Source organism: Lissotriton helveticus, chromosome 5_1, assembly GCF_964261635.1.
Source record: "Lissotriton helveticus chromosome 5_1, aLisHel1.1, whole genome shotgun sequence".
In the NCBI taxonomy this organism is placed as follows: Eukaryota; Metazoa; Chordata; class Amphibia; order Caudata; family Salamandridae; genus Lissotriton; species Lissotriton helveticus.
In genome coordinates this window covers 3,563,697-3,583,917 of record NC_136065.1, presented here as the reverse complement: position 1 = coordinate 3,583,917, position 20,221 = coordinate 3,563,697, and the positions used below count along the sequence as shown (strand labels likewise).

The 20,221-nt window shown below is 47.4% G+C and overlaps 1 protein-coding gene across 1 annotated transcript in view; it reads left to right on the top strand.

Moving 5' to 3' along the window:
- The window catches only part of LOC144754043 (antigen peptide transporter 2-like), a 149,168-nt gene that overhangs the window by 95,598 nt on the left and 33,349 nt on the right, over positions 1–20,221 (top strand). Inside the window, exons 10-11 of the mRNA XM_078641555.1 lie at positions 12,885–13,044; positions 16,990–17,126. Coding sequence (XP_078497681.1) covers positions 12,885–13,044; positions 16,990–17,126 — 297 coding nt within the window. The remainder of the gene's footprint in view (positions 1–12,884; positions 13,045–16,989; positions 17,127–20,221) is intronic.

Genomic DNA, 20,221 nt, shown 5'->3' with positions numbered 1-20,221 from the left:
GCACAAATGGGATGACTGGCACCTACTGCAGAGGAGACCAGGAAAGTGATGACCCTGACGCCACTGTTAGATAATCAACAGGGCCCGTGTTTACGGGGTTTAGGCTGCGCTACCCTACGTCAAAGTGAAAGAACAGAAATGCCCCATTTTTATCCAATACAGTGCACTCCTGTCCTTTCCCCATGCACTGGCGCCATTTTGACTGTCTTGCACCAATTTCGGCACTCTTGCACCATGGTGCACGGCTGGCTGTGTTCACAGCAGGACTGTTTTTGTGCAGGAAGAGGCACCTTCCTGCATAAAAACAATCATGGGATCTTTTTCTGCAGCACACATAGAAAGAGGAAATAAAGAGAAGACATTTTTTTAAATCTCCTCGTTACGCCTCACCTCAGGAGGCATAAGGTTTTACCGTTTCCCCAGGTTTATGTGACAATGTAAATCTGGGGCAGTGTCAAAATCTATGGGTGTTGCGTGGGAACACCCACCACAACACTCATGGAACGCCTACCCACGGCAGGGTAACGCAACGCAGCAATTTGTGCTGCCTTGCCTTACTCTACATCTATGAGGCCATCCGAAGTCACGAATAGTGGCTTTGCGTGGACTCCTAGATATAAATTTGTCTTTTGTGCCACCGGAGCGGTACAAAAAGTGGTACACGTGTCTCGTAAATAAGCCCCCAGGTCTCCCAAGTGCTGGGAGCGAGGGAGAGCCCCCACTAATTGGAGCTAGATGTCGGGCATGACTTATTATAACAAACGGCTAGAGTAGAGTGCCGCGCTGCAGCCACGTGCCGCCAGACCAAGGCGTATGGGGATATCGCTGTCATTACATTTTAGCAATAACCAGCGTCCCCCAGGACAGCTCGTGAGGCGCTGCTTCACCTGTATCCCGCATGGCCAGGGCTCCATTGACACTGACGGAACCCACATGGACTGTGCCACAGCGCCTGGAGTCAGAGCACCAGCAGGTAACTGCAGCCCAATGGAGCTGTGAACTGCTCACTATCTATGTGCTGTGTCACGTGTCCTCTAATACCCTGCTCTGTATTACTTTAAGTTGTTATAGTGCAGCACAACACACTGCTATTTACTGTAGGCTCTTACCCATTGTTACTGTTTGAATTCTGTCAATGAAATACAATAAAAAGAGAAAAGGGAGGCAGGACAGGGCTTCGCTGTATAAATAAACCTGCCTTCCTCAAAGTCAACCTATGCCTTTTAGTGGAGCCTAATCAAGTTTAGACCAGTCTGTACCTCTAAAGGAACCTGGCCTGTCCTGTACTGGCAAAGGAACCTGGCCTGACCCGGCCTGTACCGCTAAAGGAACCTGACCTGGGTTGTACCTGCGAAGGAACCTGACCTGGCATACACCTCTAAAGGAACCTGAAGTGGACTGTACCTATAAAGGAACCTGACCTGTCCTGTGCCTCTAAAGGAACCTGACCTGGGCTGTACCTGCAAAGGAACCTGACCTGGGCTGTACCTATAAAGGAACCTGACCTGGGTTGTACCTGCAAAGGAACCTGACCTGGGTTGTACCTGCAAAGGAACCTGACCTGGGCTGTACCTGCAAAGGAACCTGACCTGGGTTGTACCTGCAAAGGAACCTGACCTGGGTTGTACCTATAAAGGAACCTGACCTGGGCTGTACCTATAAAGGAACCTGACCTGGGTTGTACCTGCAAAGGAACCTGACCTGGGTTGTACCTGCAAAGGAACCTGACCTGGGCTGTACCTGCAAAGGAACCTGACCTGGGCTGTACCTGCAAAGGAACCTGACCTGGGCTGTACCTGCAAAGGAACCTGACCTGGGCTGTACCTGCAAAGGAACCTGACCTGGGCTGTACCTGCAAAGGAACCTGATCTGGCCTGCACCACTAAAAGAACCTGACCTGGCCTGTACCTGCAAAGGAACCTGACCTGGGCTGTACCTGCAAAGGAACCTGATCTGGCCTGCACCACTAAAAGAACCTGACCTGGCCTGTACCTGCAAAGGAACCTGACCTGGGCTGTACCTGCAAAGGAACCTGATCTGGCCTGCACCACTAAAAGAACCTGACCTGGCCTGTACCTGCAAAGGAACCTGACCTGCACCTGCAAAGGAACCTGCCCTATACCCATAAAGGGATGTATGACGTTACAACACATGCTTTTACCACGCATGCCTTTACAACGCGGTTTTTACAACGCAAACCTTTACAACGCATAGCGCTTTGGGGTGCTGGATAGTGAATAATTTAATTTACTATTCCAACTCCAGTCCCCGTGGACACTAGGGAAGGTGTTGGATAGTAAATTAAACTTATTCCCTATCCTAGAGCGCCCCCCAGCGCAATGCATTGTAATGGTTTGCGTTGTAAAAGTTGCGTCGTAAAGGCAGTGCGTGGTAAAAGTTGCGTTGTAAAGGATGTTTCCCCCCCATAAAGGAACCTGACCTGTCCTGTACCTCTAAAGGTACCTGACCAAGCTAGTACCCACAAAGGAACCTGGCCTGTCCTACATCTCTAAAGGAACCTGACCTGACCTGACCTGGCCTGTACTTGCGAAGGAATCTGGCCTGGCCTGTACCTGCAAAGGAACCTGTCCTGCACCTGCAAAGGAACCTGCCCTGTACCCACAAAGGAACGTGACCTGGCCTGTACCTGCAAAGGAATCTGACCTGTCCTACACCTCTAAGGGAACCTGACCTGCCCTAGCCTGTACTTGCGAAGGAATCTGACCTGGCCTGTACCTGCAAAGGAACCTGACCTGGGCTGTACCTGCAAAGGAACCTGACCTGGCCTGTACCTGCAAAGGAACCTGACCTGTACCCACAAAGGAACATGACCAAGCCAGTACCCGCAAAGGCACCTGATCTGGGCTGTACTTCGAACCTGACCTGCACCTGCACCTGCAAAGGAACACACCCTATACCCATAAAGGAACCTGACCTGTCCTATACCTCTAAGGGAACCTGACCTGGCCTGTTCCTGTGAAGGAATCTGACCTGCACCTGCAAAGGAACCTGCCCTATACCCATAAACGAACCTGACCTGTCCTGTACCTCTAAAGTAACCTGACCTGTCCTATACCTCTAAGGGAACCTGGCCTGGCCTGTACCTGCTAAGTAATCTGACCTGGACTATGTCAACCTATGGCTGGTAAAATAACCTGATCCAGACATGTGCCATTCTGTGCCCTGCACAGTAAAATCTAATTTAGATCTGGGCCAATCGCTGGCCTGTAACTCGGACCAAGCCAAAGTGGTGTGAAAGGGAACCAGGTCAAAACCAGACCATTCTGTGTACAGCACCTGCCTGGGTGTAGCTTGCGCCCTGCAAGGACCCCTATCCTGGATTGCACACCCAGTGTATGTACATGAACCTGCCCTGCATGGGCCAGTCTGTGCCAATTAAAGGAACAAGACCCGCGTCAGGCTTTGTCCTCTAAAAGAACAGGACCGGAGCCTTGCCAGCCTGTGCCACAGTCTCAGCTAGTTGGTTGATAAAGAATAATTCCACTCCATAGTTCAACCACGCAGCAGATGACGTCTCATGTTTACCTCATGAAGTTCAGTCTATGTGGCAATCGTCTTGTCCCTATCCTTCCATCTCTCAGACGTTGAACACTATCAGCACCCATGCGGCTATACAGGGACACCGTATGGATTCTGCTGCCCACACTTTTCATTGCTTCTGACCCTATTGTGGATGGGATCTGGGTATAAGAGACTTCGACATGCGGCTCACAATGTGTAAACCAGATTGGTGAGACACCAGGAACTTGCTTCTTGATAACCTTTACGGTACAGCCTCCCTCAACCCTCAGCAGTTTCGCATGTGAACACCAGGGTCCGTCGATTAACCCTTTTGGTCCGAATAAAGGCCTCGGATAATTGATTCATGATTTCATTGCACAAAACAAATTCTTGGGCCTGATGATGTGAATATGGGCCCTGCATTGAAGTCCTCTTTGGCCTGATGAAGGCTCCTAGGCAAGTTTTCATTTGCCCATAAATATGAGTTTGTTGCTTGAATATGAAATACCTTGAAAAAACAAGAGACAAGCGGCGTTTGGAAAAACAGGAAGAGGAACAGTTTGATTAATTAAAGTGCGGCTGGGAGAACAGTTACTGGCATCGAGCCTGAGAACTGTCTCAATTTACAATCGATTTAGCACGTTTTTTTTACAGTTAAGTGAAAGCCATAAAGTAGTTCCGATGATCCTTTTTTGATAAAGAATGCACATCGCTGCCCTTGGAGTCATAAATTAGTAATAAATTAGTGGACTCGAAGAGGTATCCAGGTGGGACACGGCCTTGCGGGGACACTAGGCGGTCAGTGGGTAAAGTGTCCATATGTCCGATATGGGGAGCACATGTACTCTGTGTACTGTGTCCTGATTGGCTATGTCTTTTTAACTTTATGTGGCACCTGACTTTATTGGGTTTTGGGAACGCACGTACCCCTCCGGCCATGTGTGCTTTATTGGGGCCTATCTCTCCGGACCTTTGTGGTGTCGCTGAACTTATATGTGACTCATCAGTGCTTTCCACTGACTCGCTGTCAGTGAAACTGTTCTCCCACCCTCACAGCTCCACCATTAAGTGAGGCCTCTCCTGAACCCCTGCACTCCCGTAGTGTTGGTGTTTGAGGCCCTCCTCCACCTGCAGTTTATACCTGCGCCTCATCCCTGCTGGTCCAGTGGACCTCTGACTCCTTTCTCTCGTTCCACTTTTTGCCCCTTTCTGCTCTGTTTTTACCCTTTACCCTTCTCACCCTTTCACTCTCTATAGCACTTTTCTTCTGCTTTCTGCTCCGTTTCACCCCTTATTCTTCTCTTCCTTGTACTCTTTATATATTTTTTCTTTTCATTTCCACCCTTTTACTCTTTATTTCCTCCGCTTTCTATTGCTTGCTCTTGCCATGTTTTTCCCGCCACTGCTGCCCCCGCGGCACCTCTCCACCAGCCTGAGCCAGATCCCCTCCCAGCTCCTGCCTTCCAGCTGTCCAGCCCTCCCTGCCCCGTATCGGACGGGCCGCTGGCGCACCAAAGGCAAGCCCGTCAGCGCCCGTCCGTGACTCGACCCCAGCCAGCGTCAGGAACCCTGGGCCTCTGCACCACCAACGCTACTACCCAGCGACACTCCTCTCACTCAAACCAGGCCGCAACAACAGCTGCAAGCTTGCATCACCAGCTGACACCCACGGATCCTTCCGTTGTCACCGATGCCGGCACACCTGCAGCACCGCCAGGAACACGGACCCAGCACATCGCCTGCAGGAGCACAACCGAACCGAAGACCCTGCAATGCATTCTCCTCAATGTCCGATCACTCCACAAACACGCCACCGAAATCTGGGACCTCCTTGACAGCACCGCCCCGGACGTAGCATTCTTCATCGAAACCTGGACCAACACCACCTCGGACCCAACATCGCCATCGCCATTCCCCAAGGATACAACATCTCCCGAAAGGACCGCCCCACCCAACCCAGGAGGAGGAATCGCCATCATCCACAAATCTACCCTTCGGCTGATAACCCTCTCCGACGAGCTCACAGACCTGATGGAACACCTACACTTCAAGATACTGGCCAGCCCTACCACCACCCTCCAAGGAACTCTCATCTACCGACCTCCCAGACCCCGCGGACCTTTCACCAATGCCATCATGGGCATCATCTCCCCACACATAGCTGCCAAGGTTTCAGATTGCTATGTGTGACATTGTCATAATTTCAGAGTAATTATGAGTGACATTACGAGGACTATGAGTGACATTTTCTTGCGAGCAAAATCTAGCAATGAAGACAAGGAAAACATATAAATATCAGAAATTATCCCCATTTGAACAACGATAAACTCTAAGATCATCTTAAAACTTCTGTAAAACACCAGCAATGAAAGGGCACTAACCAGACACAGACTGTGTGACTATAGTTCTCAGTATCAGAGGGCAGTCAGGCATAGCAGTTGTTAAGAAGATGATATCATTGATCTGCTCATTCATGACCTGCGCTAGCCTAAAAAATTTTTTTATAGCATAGCAAGTGCAACTAGGTTGGTTACACCATCACTCAGTCTAAGGCATATTGGTTGCTAGGGCAATAGGGTAAAAAAAAGAATGCTGGGAAGTGCCAGCGCAAAACCCGGAGGTGTTTTCCTCTTAACATGCAACAGTGCAAATAAATGAGTAAATACAAATTGCACATTCTCAAAGGTGTAAAACGAAGACCTAAAAAAAGTTGGACATTATAATATACTGGTTTTGCACAAAGAAACAATGTTTAGATTTATGGCACATTGTGGTCACCTAAGTACTGATCCCTTTTAAAAGAGAAAACAATTCCTTTTTTTGAAAATAAAGATCTTTTAAGATCGGATATGTAAATCCGTCACTGTAAATGGACTAGCTGCTACTTTGATTCCTTTAACAATATATAGATGCAGAATATAATTCAAACAAGGTTCGTGGCTGGTGAAAGAGAAAGTATGCTTGTGTGGTGAAAACTTCGTACCAGTGTTGGCAGGAAAAAGTAACAATTCCGGAGGCCGGGGCTGGGGCACAAGCTGAGGCAGGAAAAACACCTGTTTTGCCAGGCGGCCGGAAGAAAAACAATTAACAACTCATCGTGCCTCTACCAGCTTACACCGACTCTTCCCCCCCCCCCCCCATGCCCCTTAGCTCTGGCAATCAATTAGCATGCTGCGGAGCATTGGTTTCGACTCCAGTCCGCTCTCTGTCCCATGTGGGGCCCAAGACCGGCGGACTCAAGCCTCCCAAAACATAATGTAATACTGCAAATGCATTTATCAAATTAATAAATTTAACAAAAACATGAGTAGGACTCAGCTGACTCGACCCGCCGTCGCACTCGACTACAGGACCGTGCATTTATTTTCAGGGCACTCCTCAGGAGACTGAGGCACACATTAATTCACAGCCAGGCCTGCCTGTATATTTTCAAAACCACTAGGCTAGTTTAAGCTTTCGTTTCAACTTTTTAACTAACCTGAATTGATTTCAATGTTAATGAGCTGAGCCCTTACCTGCGATCACACCAGGCCAGCATCATGTTGCCTCGTGTTGGCTAGCCCGAGCTGCCGGCGGTCGGAGACTCATTCCAGTGTAGCCAGGGGGAAAGCTAAAATTTCGGGGGCCGGGCACAGGCTGGCTGAGACAGGAAAAACACCTGTGTTCAGCAAGGCAAACGGAATAATAACAATTAACAAATCATTCTGCCTCAGCGAGCCTGCGCCGACTCTGTCACAGAGCTAGGCGGGCCGGCTCTGCTTAAGTGAGGCAGGCGTTTGGGTCAGAACTGCAAGAAACTAAGAGTTCAGACCGGAGGAGAGGGCAAGGTCGGACTGCCAGGAGAGGCCGAAACTCAGGCCTTTACATATTATAGACAGCGAGTGCAACCAGGGATAACTTAGTTGCGAGACGGAGAGAAGCACTTGAAAGAAGGCTCTGCATGAGTTGAGGCGTCAGTCGGCATTTCTGTGTTATTATATTAACACGTACACACATAGACACTTACTTGAGCCGAGGCCACAGATTACTACATTCCCTGCTTCTTCTCTGGCGCTGCAGGACTGCGTGAGGTCACATCCGGATTTATGGGCAGGCCCGCCCCAAGAGTGTGGGCTGGAAGACAGCCTGGCGCGCGGCATAGCGGACGTCCTGGGAATTAATGAATAAATGCAGTCAGGCTGGCAGGCGGCTGAGGCCGCAAATGTAACATTGTAGCCAACCGCGTGGCGCACGCACTCTGTGACTCCAGAGCTGAGGAGCACAAGAATTTAACCATCTATGAACCACACTGCCAGAGGTGGTGGCGGCAATCTCGAGCAGCAGAGCCGGCGCTAGGTTTAAAAGGCATTAAAAATGCGTGACAAAGCATTTCAGTGCGGTGTTGCGGAACACCACACTGAAATGCGTGGGTGTCACACGTGTTGCGTGATACTTGGCAGGACTGCCCACAAGCCATCGCATCCACCAACAACACCCTGCTGGGAGACCTCAACTTCCACCTCGACAACCAACTAGATCGCAACACCACATCCCTCCTGGATAACCTCCACAACATTGGACTCAGCCTGATCGTGACCGAACCCACGCACTCAGCAGGACACACCCTCGACCCCCTGTTCACAACAGGAAACTCCATCACATTCAGCCACACCACCAAACTCCCTTGGACAGACCATCAATGCATCCACTTCACCTTAAGAACACCCACCATCCAAAGACACCAGCACCTGCTCCACGAAGAAACTGGACCAAAACCACCGACAACCAGCTAACCTCATCACTCAGCAACTCCACTCCAACCATCACGGAAAACGACGATCCCAACACCGCAGCTCGAACCCTGCACAGATGGATCTCCGACAGCACCAACACCATAGCCACCCTCAAGAAGAACAACAACTGCACACGCCAAGAAAGCCAGATGGTTTACCACCGAACTTCGTGAGTCCAGATGCACATGCCGCCACCTCGAATAAGCCTGGAGGAACTCCAAATCCACAGAAGCCCACAACAACTTCAGAGCTGCCACCAACGCCCACCACCAAAAACGAGGAAACAAGCGATTGAAGACAGAATCTCCACACACGCGTACAACAGCAAAGAACTCTTCAGCATCATCAAGGAGTTCGCTCAACCCACCAGCAAGGCTACTGACATTCCTCCCTCACAAGACCTCTGCAACAACCAGTGAGAATGTGTGCTCTCAATGCTGCTGTGGCTCTATATGTTGGGTACGAAGTAAAGGGGTGTCGAGCTGCTGATAGCCTTTGCACTGGACTGGGGTAGCGCTGGGATTTACTGGGCCTGCTGGTCTGTTGATTCCTTTCATGCCTGGGTCTAACCATTCATCGTTCGACAGGGGAGTATCCGGCATCTGCTGTTGGTGGATTGGAGTATCCTAATGTTGGGAGAGTGGGGGAGGTGTGGACACCTTGTTTGCAATCTGTAGTGTCAGGCTGCTGATGTGGGCCTCTTCAAAGATGGTCCATAGTTCTAATAATGCCTCTCTCCTGTCTTTCTTTTGACCTGTTTATTTGGTTTATATTTGTGTTTTTAGTGTTCAATCGCGTTAGTGTCAAAAGTTCCCTCCTTTGGTCAGGGAAACGTGTGTGTGCCATTCTTGGAAAATCTTATTACTTTTTCTAGCCTGTGTGGGGAACCTGATTTACATGTGTTTTCATGTAGCTCCTATAAACCTATACAGGATCTGCACGTTTAGACAACATAGACTGTGGGATTGGTGTCCAGATTGATTCCAGACACCCCCACCGGGTATGTTCGCCTGTATACAAGCGAGCTCACAGTCCCACTGTAAACTCCTCTTACCAAGGAGAGAATAGTGCTTGGTAACTATCGAACAACTCTGTCCCATCAGGCATCGTGGAAATAGTACAGTACTTTCCGCTCAGTCACTCGTGTTCACTTTGAATAAACGGTGGGGACGTTTTCAATAAGTATTTATTGAATCAGCGTCATTATAGTGTAAAATAAGTGTGCTGAAACAACCATAAGACACAAACAGATATAAATGATTATAGGCACTAACAGAGTAAATGGATGGTAGATTTCTACCATAGTGCTAAAAACAATGAATATATGCAAGCATATAAATAGAAGACAGTAACAATGCATACTCCTACAATGCAACCCTAACAAGATGTACCTAAGTGTACCTAGCATATATGTAGGTGTAGAGCTAAGAATCCCCATAGGCTGAAGCCAACCCCATTACCTGTAGTGAGAGATTGTGGGACCCCCTCTTAGTCTCGAGATGGACACCCCGCGAGGGTTGTCAGACAACTGCGAGCTGGAGTGTCTGTGTGCAGGAACCTCAGCATCTCCCGTCAGTGTGTCAGCATGAAAGTCTTTCTCCTCTGCCTGCTTTAGCAAATATATTGTGTATATAAACACCCAGAAGGTACCCTCAGGGGATTCTACCTTGCTGTGTCATGTCGACCGAGGATGACGGAAGGGATGACTCCTATACATAGTTATTATGCAGAAGATGGTCATCCTGCTGTGAGTCTGAGAATCTTCATGCATAATTAATGAGGCTAGTTTTGGTGGGAAACCACACAGCATTTTATGCAGCGCTTAACTAGGCAAAAGGTCAATACCAAAACCGGTTATGTTGTGTAATGGTACAGTAAATGTAGGTGAAGGGTCAGGAGACTATCCATACCTACATTGGGGTACCCTATGAAACATAACAGTGTGTTAATGGTGACTCCAGGATAAGTTTGGTATTTTTAGAGGACAAGATACGCCTTAGCTTCTTGTTTTAAGGATTATTTGGTTTTGATCTAATCATGAGGGGAAAATATACACTGGGTTTACTGCTTATGATTACGTTACTATGAGCTCAGCGCTATCTACACCCATCAACAATTCAACATGAACATTTCATAAACACAGATAACAATGCATATGAAGAGTTGTTACATAGAAAAAAGTGCAATGCTCAATAATCACAGTATCTGAATGATATTGACTCTTGACATCAAATACAGTTTGTGAAAAATAGCAGCACCCTAATATGAAACATTGGTCATCAACAAAAAACACAATACTAAAAAAAAAAAACTTTGCAGTAATTAGCAGCACCACAAAATCACATTTGCCTTACATCAATCTCAACAATAAAAAGAACTGACAGAGAAAAAATTATGATTTTTTAAAAATCCCTTAGCCCGCTCCTTATACATGCTGTCCTGTAACCCGGAGAAGCTCTGTGTGGTACAAGAGACTATGGGGCAGATTTACAAGCCCCTTGCACTGCCAACGCATTACATTTTGTGATGCAACGGGGGCGCTAACAATGCGGCCAAGTTATAATGTGATGCATCTAGGGAGATGCGTCACGTTGTAAAGCTCTGCGTCACATTATACCTGCGGCAGGTATAATGTTTGCAGGCTGGGCATTCCCAAGTACAAAGCCATGTAGAACTGACGCAGTGAAATTTACATTTCACTGTGTCACTCTATGCCTTAATTGCGTCAAAATCCCTACACCTTGTCAGACCAGGCGTAAGGAATGACGCAGGGCTTTTTGAATGGGACTCACTCATCTATTGTGGCGCAGTGTTGGAGTTGCTTCACTTCCGTGAGCAACTCCAGCAATACGCCACTTTTGTGCCAAGAGATGTGTCAGTATTTCTGATGCATCTGTTAATCCTTGCGCCATAATAAATGCATCACATCCATGGTGGTGCAAGGACATTTGGAGCAGGCGCAAGGAAACTGACGCATCTATGCAGATGCGTCAGTTCCTTGTAAATCTGCCTCTAAGTGAGCCTGGTAGTCTTTTGATATTGGCTCCGGAACAAAGATAATAGCAATAGTTTGCTGATAGAAAGAATAACTCGAGAACCTCAGTCCCCTCGTGGCCAAACACAAGTTAGACCTATTCTCCCAGGTCCAATCTTTTTCCATAAATGTCCTAATCGCACCCTGTATCACACCCAGGGGCCAAGCATTCCGTCTGTATGACGCCCAGAGGTCCAAACGAACAACACCTCTCACTTCTTTCAGATACCAACAGTGTTAAGAAACCGGTGGCACTGAGAAACTCTTGTAGACTAAAAAAATAGGATTCTGGTGCCAACTTTGCCCAATCAGCATAGCCTAACACAAAAATAGCATCCTGGCATCCATAAAGGGCTAGAGAAATAAATAAATATCCACCTTTCCTAGCGTACTGAATATAAATTCCAAAAAGGTGACTTCCGCTGTATCGCCTCCAAGGCAGCCTTACAACTACTCAGCTCGGACATATAAAAGAGATAATAAGCCAGATTTCTGTCAGTGGTAGGGCACTCATGTTATCTTTTTACGCTTCTCCCTGATGTGGTCTCTTACCCTCTGTGATAGCTGCTTCAGGACGGACCTCCTCCCTGCGGATTCAGCAGAACTTCAAATAAATTGCGCTGTCTGTTCACCTTCTTTCATACGCAAATATAAATCCGTCTCGGCGGGGTCTTCTTCCTTTGGCTGCAGTCGGGTTCGAATTACCAATAAGCTCTTTTTTCCTCATCAAAATGCTGCTTGAAAAAGAAATATTTTTAAAAAACAAGAGACAAGAGGCGTTGGCAAAACAGGAACAGTTCGGTTAATTAAACTGTGCGGCCGCGGGAACTGTTACAGGCGTAGGATCTGAGGACTGTCTAAATTTCCAATCGATTTCACATGGCTCTTATACAGTTCATTTAAAGCCATAAAGTAGCTCTGGCGAGCCTTTTTTGGTAAAGAATGTGCACCGCTGTCCTTGGAGTCATTAGTTAGTGGACTCAATGACGAATCCAGGTGGGCCTCGACCTTGCGTTGACACAATGCGGCCAGTGAGTAACACGTCCAGATGTCTGGCATGGGGAGCGCGTGATCACTGTGTGTAGTGTGTGTGCTGTGTACCGATCGGCAATGTGTTGGTTACATTATGTGGCATTTTACTTTATTGTGCTTTGGAAACGAGCGTACCCTCCGGCCCTGTGTGCTTTATTGAGGAACTTCTACCCAAACCATTTCGTGTCACTGCATTTATCTGTGGGATTGATCAGGAATTTCCTGTTCGTGCAGTTTGTCTGCTTGCTAGGTGCCACCCCACCTGTGAACTGTCAATCACAGGGTTCTTAGCCTGCCTAACTATGTATTTCTGAGTAGGGGTTGATGGGCGAATTTGTTATTAAAGAGGCGATTTTGTTCTTATACGTGAATGCATTGTTATTCATATTGACATCAACTTTATTAATATTAACAAGATAATGCCCAGGGGTTGTATTGTGCTTGAGTTCTACAAGCGTCAAACGTTGACACGTCTCATAAAGACGCTATCACATTCATATTCTTCTCTTTTTTGCTCTTCCCAGATCTCGCTGGTGGGGCAGGAGCCCGTCCTCTTCACTGGGTCAATCAAAGACAACATCACTTACGGCCTTCAGAATGCCTCAATGTCAGAGGTCACGCAAGCTGCAGATATAGCCGACGCCAACCAGTTCATCCAGAAGATGGAGAGGACATATGAGATGGGTAAGATGTGGCATGAGGGTCTGAAGACAACAGGCGGGAGCAGGGGTGAAGCAAAGAATGGGTGTTGGATGGAATGGAGGGGTATTGATAGGAATGGGTGGGAGACTGACTATAACTGAAGCAAATGTGGGATAATGGGTGGAGTAAAAGATGGGTGGGTGGAGTGGTGTTGATGGGAATGGGTGAGAGACTGTGTACAGCTGAAGCAAATGTGGGAGAATGGGTGAAGCAAAGAATAAGAAAAGGGGGAACATGAGGGTGGCACTGAAGGGAACAGTTGAGAAAAAGAGCACAGCAAAGAGGATAGAATAAGCATGAGGTGGGTGGAGGTGGCATGAGGGGGCCCTGAGGGGAACACATGGTTTAAAGCTGAGAGCTGAGGCACAGCGCCAGATGGGTGGGGGTGGAATGGAGGGGCACTGAAGGGCCTGGGGACGGCATTGAATTAAGGTTAGATAGGAAACATGGGGTGGTGGAATAAGGTTTTAGGTAAGAAGTTTATAGCAAGCATCTAATATATGAGCCAACTAATTTTAGGTGAACACTAATCAGACAATAGTAACCATATGCTAAATTATAAAATAACCAAAAAAAGACCAAAACTATTATGTAATTTTGTAAATAAATTCATATTTTTTAATTTTGTCTAAGAGTTATTATTCTTACAGATACATATTTATACATTAGTTTAAATCATTTTCTTTTTAGCATATGGTTACTATTGTCTGATTAGTGTTCACCTAAAATTATTTGGCTCATATATTAGATGCTTGCTATAAACTTCTTACCTAAAACTATTTCAGCCCTACGTATAGCAAGTATACTAGCTGTGTTGGGGTCCCCCTTTTTTCAACTCTGTGGTGGAATAAGGTGACACCAAGAGGAGCTGATGGAAGAATGCAAAGAGCTGGTTCTCCCAATAAAGGGAGCGTGTAAGATTAAGAGGGGCTAATTCTGTGGACCAGTCCCTTTCATGGGTAAACATTAATACCTGAACCCTCCAAAGATTATAGTGTTGTAGGTGCAGTAGGATATATGTAGCTCTTCTTGCTCAGGATGAGGCACTAGAGGACTTCAGGTGGACGGGAGCAGGATTCTCTGTCGGTTGTGCTCGGTTGCAAGAGTGTGAATCTATAGGGTGGTCCATGTGGATTCAAGCTGTGGCTCATCGTCATAGGTTCACTCAAGTGTTGCTGCATTCATCTAAATGTGCTTAGGTGTTCAGAGGCACTTCAGGCCATAAGGGGGGATTGTGTTTTTCCAAATGCGGTCTGTGCCCATTAAACAGACTGGTGCACAAGTCTGTTATGTTTAATGGCAGGATCCAGCATTTATTGACAGAACTTGCTCAAAACATTCTGAAATGGCCATCTCCTGCATTATGCTGCAGCCTTTACCTGGGATGAGGAACCATAACCTGACCTCATAGGCTGGATCTAGGGAACCATCCTCCTCTCTTACTGCCACAACCAAGACCAGTTTCAACAGAAGTGTAATTGTCGTCCTATTACTTCAGGACCTATCTCCTACCTTCCTCACTGCACATCAGCCCTCCCTACTAGAGGGGCGCGAGAATCGTGGAATCCATCTCTCCTTCCTCAGCAACACAGCAGAATCCTCTCCTATCCCTGTTTCCAATTAACTCCTTACCACACTGACTCGGGATTACCTCAAAGCTCCATCGGTGGTTATTGAATAAATGTAAAAGCAAGCAAAACCGAGGCCCTGTTGTTTAATACTATAGGTACAGATCTTCCCGAAAGTCTTCCGCCTGGGTATACCAGATGCTCTAAAAGGGTCCTCAGAGCCTGGGCAATGGAAGACATTTCAGAACTATATGACCATAACTTTCTCCAGGACTTAGACAAATGTCTATCAGGCAGATGAAAGCATCTCCCACTGGCTGTCTGGGACAGATTAGCCCTTGGTAAAATATCCTGCCAGGTGCAATGTCCAAGCGTCAAGAAAGAACACCCACCTCTGAAACAGGTAACTCAAAGCTAGGCCTTTTTGTGGACCTGTTGCCTCTGTAACACCAGTAAACTGGCAGACTCCTGCCCACCAATCCTTAACCCCTTCGCCGTGGGGCTAATTCCCCTGCGGCATTGTGGGAGGGGGGCCGCACGCGGCGCCGCGGTGCTCATGACGAGCTCGGCTCTTCATGCAACACGGTGACGCTGTGCTGCATGACGAGCCGAGCTCGTCATGACCACGCCCGTTCCAATGGAACGCCCAGCACAGCAGGGAAATTATCCCCGCATGGGCGTTCCGTAACGGTCATGACGAGCTCAGCTCGTCATCAGCACAGCGCCACCGTGCAGCATGACGAGCTGATCGTGGAAGAGGTTAACTTAGGTCCTCCTCATGGAAACAACAGTAGGGAGAGGAAATGTGACTACTTCTGTTAGCCACAACTATGTGCAGCTGTGAGCAGTAGGGACAATGGTGTTCACCCTAAAAGACACAAATTCCTTTAGAAAGAGACCAAAGTTAAACCCATAGATTTCTTAAAGTATCTTCAGTCTGGTGATTTTATAACCAGGTTCCTCATTCCACCCTTCTATGAAGGGACCCTCAGCGCATGACGCCAAGACAGCGTAGGCTGTGAGATCCCACATCGCACACCTTGAGCACGTGTAGGTGTCTTGTGAGCTTGGACATTCAAGGAATGAAGGCCGGCGAGGATCTCTGTGCCTTGGTCAGCTAGTGATGCACACTGTATGCATCATGTTCATTGCACGCACTGCAGGCACACCTTTGATACAAAAGAGGAGAAGGCAGTCCTGGTGGGGAACCCGAAAGCACAATAGAAGCAGCGAGGCATAGGTTTTAGGTATGTGCGTGAGGTCAGCGCTGGCTGACAGCTCAGTGGACTGCTGCACCCACGGCATGAGTCTGTGTTTGACCCCATGGACAGGGTTTCATATCCCAAAATGGATACAATTGAGCTTGGTAAATATAAATACTACGCAGAGCTAAGAAACCCCTTGATGTAAATGTGCACTTTACAAACACTCAGACTAGGTACAACTGAATCCCTTTGGTCTGTAGCTTCGATGGAGCGCCACACGGCTTCAGAAGACCTTGACCACTGTTTGTTAGTGAAATCCATCTTTGTACCAACCCACTCTATGCCTATTGCAGAAGTGGCCAAGACCCAGCGGGACAGATTTACAAGCCCCTTGCGCCTCTTTGACGCCGCCGTTGCGTCACTTTTGGGGGGGGGGAGGTGTTCCGACACAGGAACGCCTCCTAAAAGTGGCTGAGTGAAATCTACAAGATTTCACTCAGTCACTTTTGGGCCCATTCTGTATCAAAACCCTGCGCCTGCTTGAAGCAGGCGTAAGGATTGATGTAGCATTGTACAGATAGGCCCCTCCCTAGAGCATTGCTGGCTTGCGACGCAACTCCAGCAATGCGCTGCCTTTACGGCACAGATGCGGCGCATCTGTGCCGTTTTTGCCCCATGGTGCGCCGCATTGTAAATGCGGCGCATCCATGTTGGCGGAGCTGCGGCGCACAGGGATGCACCAGTTATTGTAAATCTGCCCCAGCCAGTATATACATTTTAGGTCCTAATGCATTCAATGTCCAATGTTAACAACAAACCCAACAGTACGTACAGTGCCCAGCTGTATCTTTTCCCTAGATCAGTGCTGTGTGCATTACTTAATTGTATATAAGAAAACAAAACAGAGGCACACATCCTTCCACAGGATTCTGCTGTTACACACTCTCATGTTCAGGTCCCTCCACATGGTGATTGTGAGTACACGCCCATACGTTGCTTCATTTGGTTTCTCACCTGATTGTTATCCGTACTGTGCAGATGTTGGGGAGCAGGGAAGTCTCCTGCCAGGTTTAGTGTGTTTGCATGTCCATGCTCTGGGTTTCTTGATTCTTCATTTGGTTTCTCACCTTCTGATTGCTGTCCGTGCTGCGCAGATGTCGGGGAGCAGGGAAGTCTCCTGGCCAGGGGGCAGAAGCAGCGCATCGCAGTCGCCCGAGCCCTGGTCCGGCGCCCACAGGTGCTGATCCTGGACGAGGCCTCCAGCTGCCTGGATGTGGACACCGAGCACAAGGTAAACACGGCACTCCTTTAAGACTTTAAGATATCCCGGTATCCCCTTGGAATGGCTGATGTCATTGTATAAGTCATCCCCTTAACACAGTTCAATTTACCACACATACTTATAGTTTTCACCAGCCGATGCTTAATACTCTTTCCACCTCTTCTGTTTCCGAGTAAACAACTCCAGAGCTTTTGTATTAGGGAACCACCCAGGGTTTTAAGTTTGATGACCTCTCAACCTCTCAACCTGAACAATTCCTGCTGTCAAATGTGGGGTATTGTCCTAATTCACATCAGTGCCTCCAAACCACTCACTACAGAGACATTACCTGCCACTACTCTGTAGCCATTATTATCCCTCACCATGAGGATGGTACAAATGAAATCACAACACCCGAGTCATAAAAGGGTTTGCAACTGCAGAATGGCAATTCACAGGGTACAATGTATGAGTCTTCGCAGATTGCAATGATAAGGGGGGGGTGTAAAAAGCATCATCTCTTCCATGTGAGTCATAATTGAATGTATAAAGACGTTACGACTCCATTACAAGGGACCGACCTGTTAAGGCAGGTGTAATTGGTTTGCATTCTTGAAGCGGTCTGTGATGGACAGCCTCTGCTCTGCACACTAGGACTGTGGGCATCCTGGGAAGAGGGCAGTGATCAGGCGACCACTGCATGCTACCAACAGTGCCTTCTGAAGAACAGCCATAATGAGATGGAGGTCAGTGGTCTCAGGCAGGACTCCAATGCAGCACTCCTGGTGCAAGGACCCACAAACTGATTCCCACCCACTTTTAATGAGGTGAGAAGTTGGCAAATTTGAGCAACCTGCCCCTTCATGGAGCAAAATCTTTGTAAATTCATCGGACCACGGAGGGAGAAGCATGTTGCAGCACTCCCCTTTACTATGTCAGGACCTAAGTGCATGGATTACTCACAAACATAAAACAAACTTGTAGTTAAAACATAAGATGACCCTAGGAAATCCATGCCTGTCCCTTGACTAGGGAAGGAGGGGGATTCATTGTCTTCATAGGTGCTTACAGACACTTACAGCCTCTGACCTACTCACTCCACAAATACTAACCTTTATCTCAAAATCTTTGCTCATACCTGGCCTCCAATCTATTTCCCTAAGTGACTACATGTTCAGGGCCATATCTAAAAGGTCCATATACACTGAATCACCCATCTTGCTTCTAAAGGTTGTTGGCGGAATAAGGAATATGCTACTTACCAGTATGCATCTGTTCTTGGCATGTAGGGCTGCTGACATTCATATCTGTGCATATATCGCCGCACAGTACAGTTTAAGTTTTAATTGTTTTTAAATTTTGATATCAATCGTTGCTTTCGATTTTTAATGCAAATTGTATTGCAGACATTCGCTAATTGTACTTTTTCTAATTGTAAGGATTTTTATTAATTCAACAATAAAATATTCTGATTCGGATACCTTAAAAAGATCGCCGCCTAGTGTTTGGTCCGGATGATTGCACCTTGTTGTCTTGGAAGAGTCTTCGAAGTATCACGAGATATGCGACTCCCCCCCCCGTGCGCATGGGCATCCACTCCATCCTTAGATTGTTTTTCGCCATTGTGGCAAAGATGGAGTATAGAAAAGTAAAAGATGGCCATGCCAAAGATAATGCTGCAGCTGCAACAGGCACCGGAGAGGAGGGTGGGCGATATGAATGTCAGCAGCCCTACATGCCAAGAACAGATGCATACTGGTAAGTAGCATTTTCCGTTCGAGGCATGTGGGCTGCTGAATTCATATCTTAGCATAGACTGTATAGCAGTATCTCCTCTAGCGGTGGTTACCCGGGCCAGCTGCAGCAGTTTGAAAAAGAGTTTTGAGGACAGCTTGGCCTACAGCAGCTTGTTGCTTAGCTTGCACATCTACACAATAGTGTTTAGTGAAAGTGTGTATGGTAGACCATGTAGCTGCTCTACACATGTCTTCTAGTGGAATGTTTCTTAGGAAAGCCATGGATGCCCCCATTTTACGCGTAGAGTGTGCTTTTGGGTGAACTGTTAGAGTGCGTTTAGCTTTGTGATAGCATATTTGAATGCATTTAACTATCCATCTGGCTATTCCTTATTTTGAGATGGGATTCCCTTTATGTTGTGGTGAAAAAGCGACAAACAGTTGCTTTGTTTTCCTTAATGGTTTAGTTCTGCCAACATAATATAATAGAGCTCTTCTTACATCTAGTGTTGAGGTTCCGTGGAAATCGTTACGGTGTTTTGGGCATTGCCGAACATGGACGAGTTTGGTATCTATGAACCGTAAATGGCGAGTTCGGTAAGTGTACGCGTTTTCGCTACACTACTTGACATGGTTCGCCTAAATTACGTGTTTCTTACCTGAACCCTCGGGTTCCATTTTAGATACGGCATCCATTTTGTTTCTTGCCCTCACGTAGTCAGCGAGCAGGCAACTGTTCGCCTCATGACCCCTTTTAGTTCCCAAGCCATACGGAAGACGCATATTCCTCTCACACGTCTTTTATGACCGGAGGAATGACACTGCAGAGGCAAATGGCTCAGCTTGAGGGTAATCTTGCCGTGCCGGCCTATTGTTTCAGCCGTGCACGTGCGGGGATCAAGCTCCTTGATCCTTCGATCATGTTTCCAACATTACCCCCACACTCTAGATGTGTCTGACTTCCTAGCAGCTGTTCTTGTCTCTTTTCTTGCTCAATTTTACAACTCTAGTGGAATGTGCCTAATGGTGGTAAGATGTGCTTTTACAGTTGGGAACCGGTAATATTACTGTGATTATGTTCCGGGGTTCTGAGAACATGAAAGCGACCCTTTGTAAGTTTATTGTGGGAACTGAGATGTAACCTTTTGTTCACATGTTGTGCAATGGAAAAACCTTGTATAAAAGAGAGCGACTCACACATGCAATTCGAAGCAGACTCGTAGAACCTACACGCATTGTACTTCTAGTGACTTCTGTCTCCCTGCAGTAATAAACTCTGATCTTTTGACGCCGAAGGAAGTCTCCCGTGTCTCTGTCTTTAGTGCGCCGAAACAGGTATCCCACGAAGGTTATAGGTGTTGTTCCCTGGCACCGCTGGGCCTTAATTAG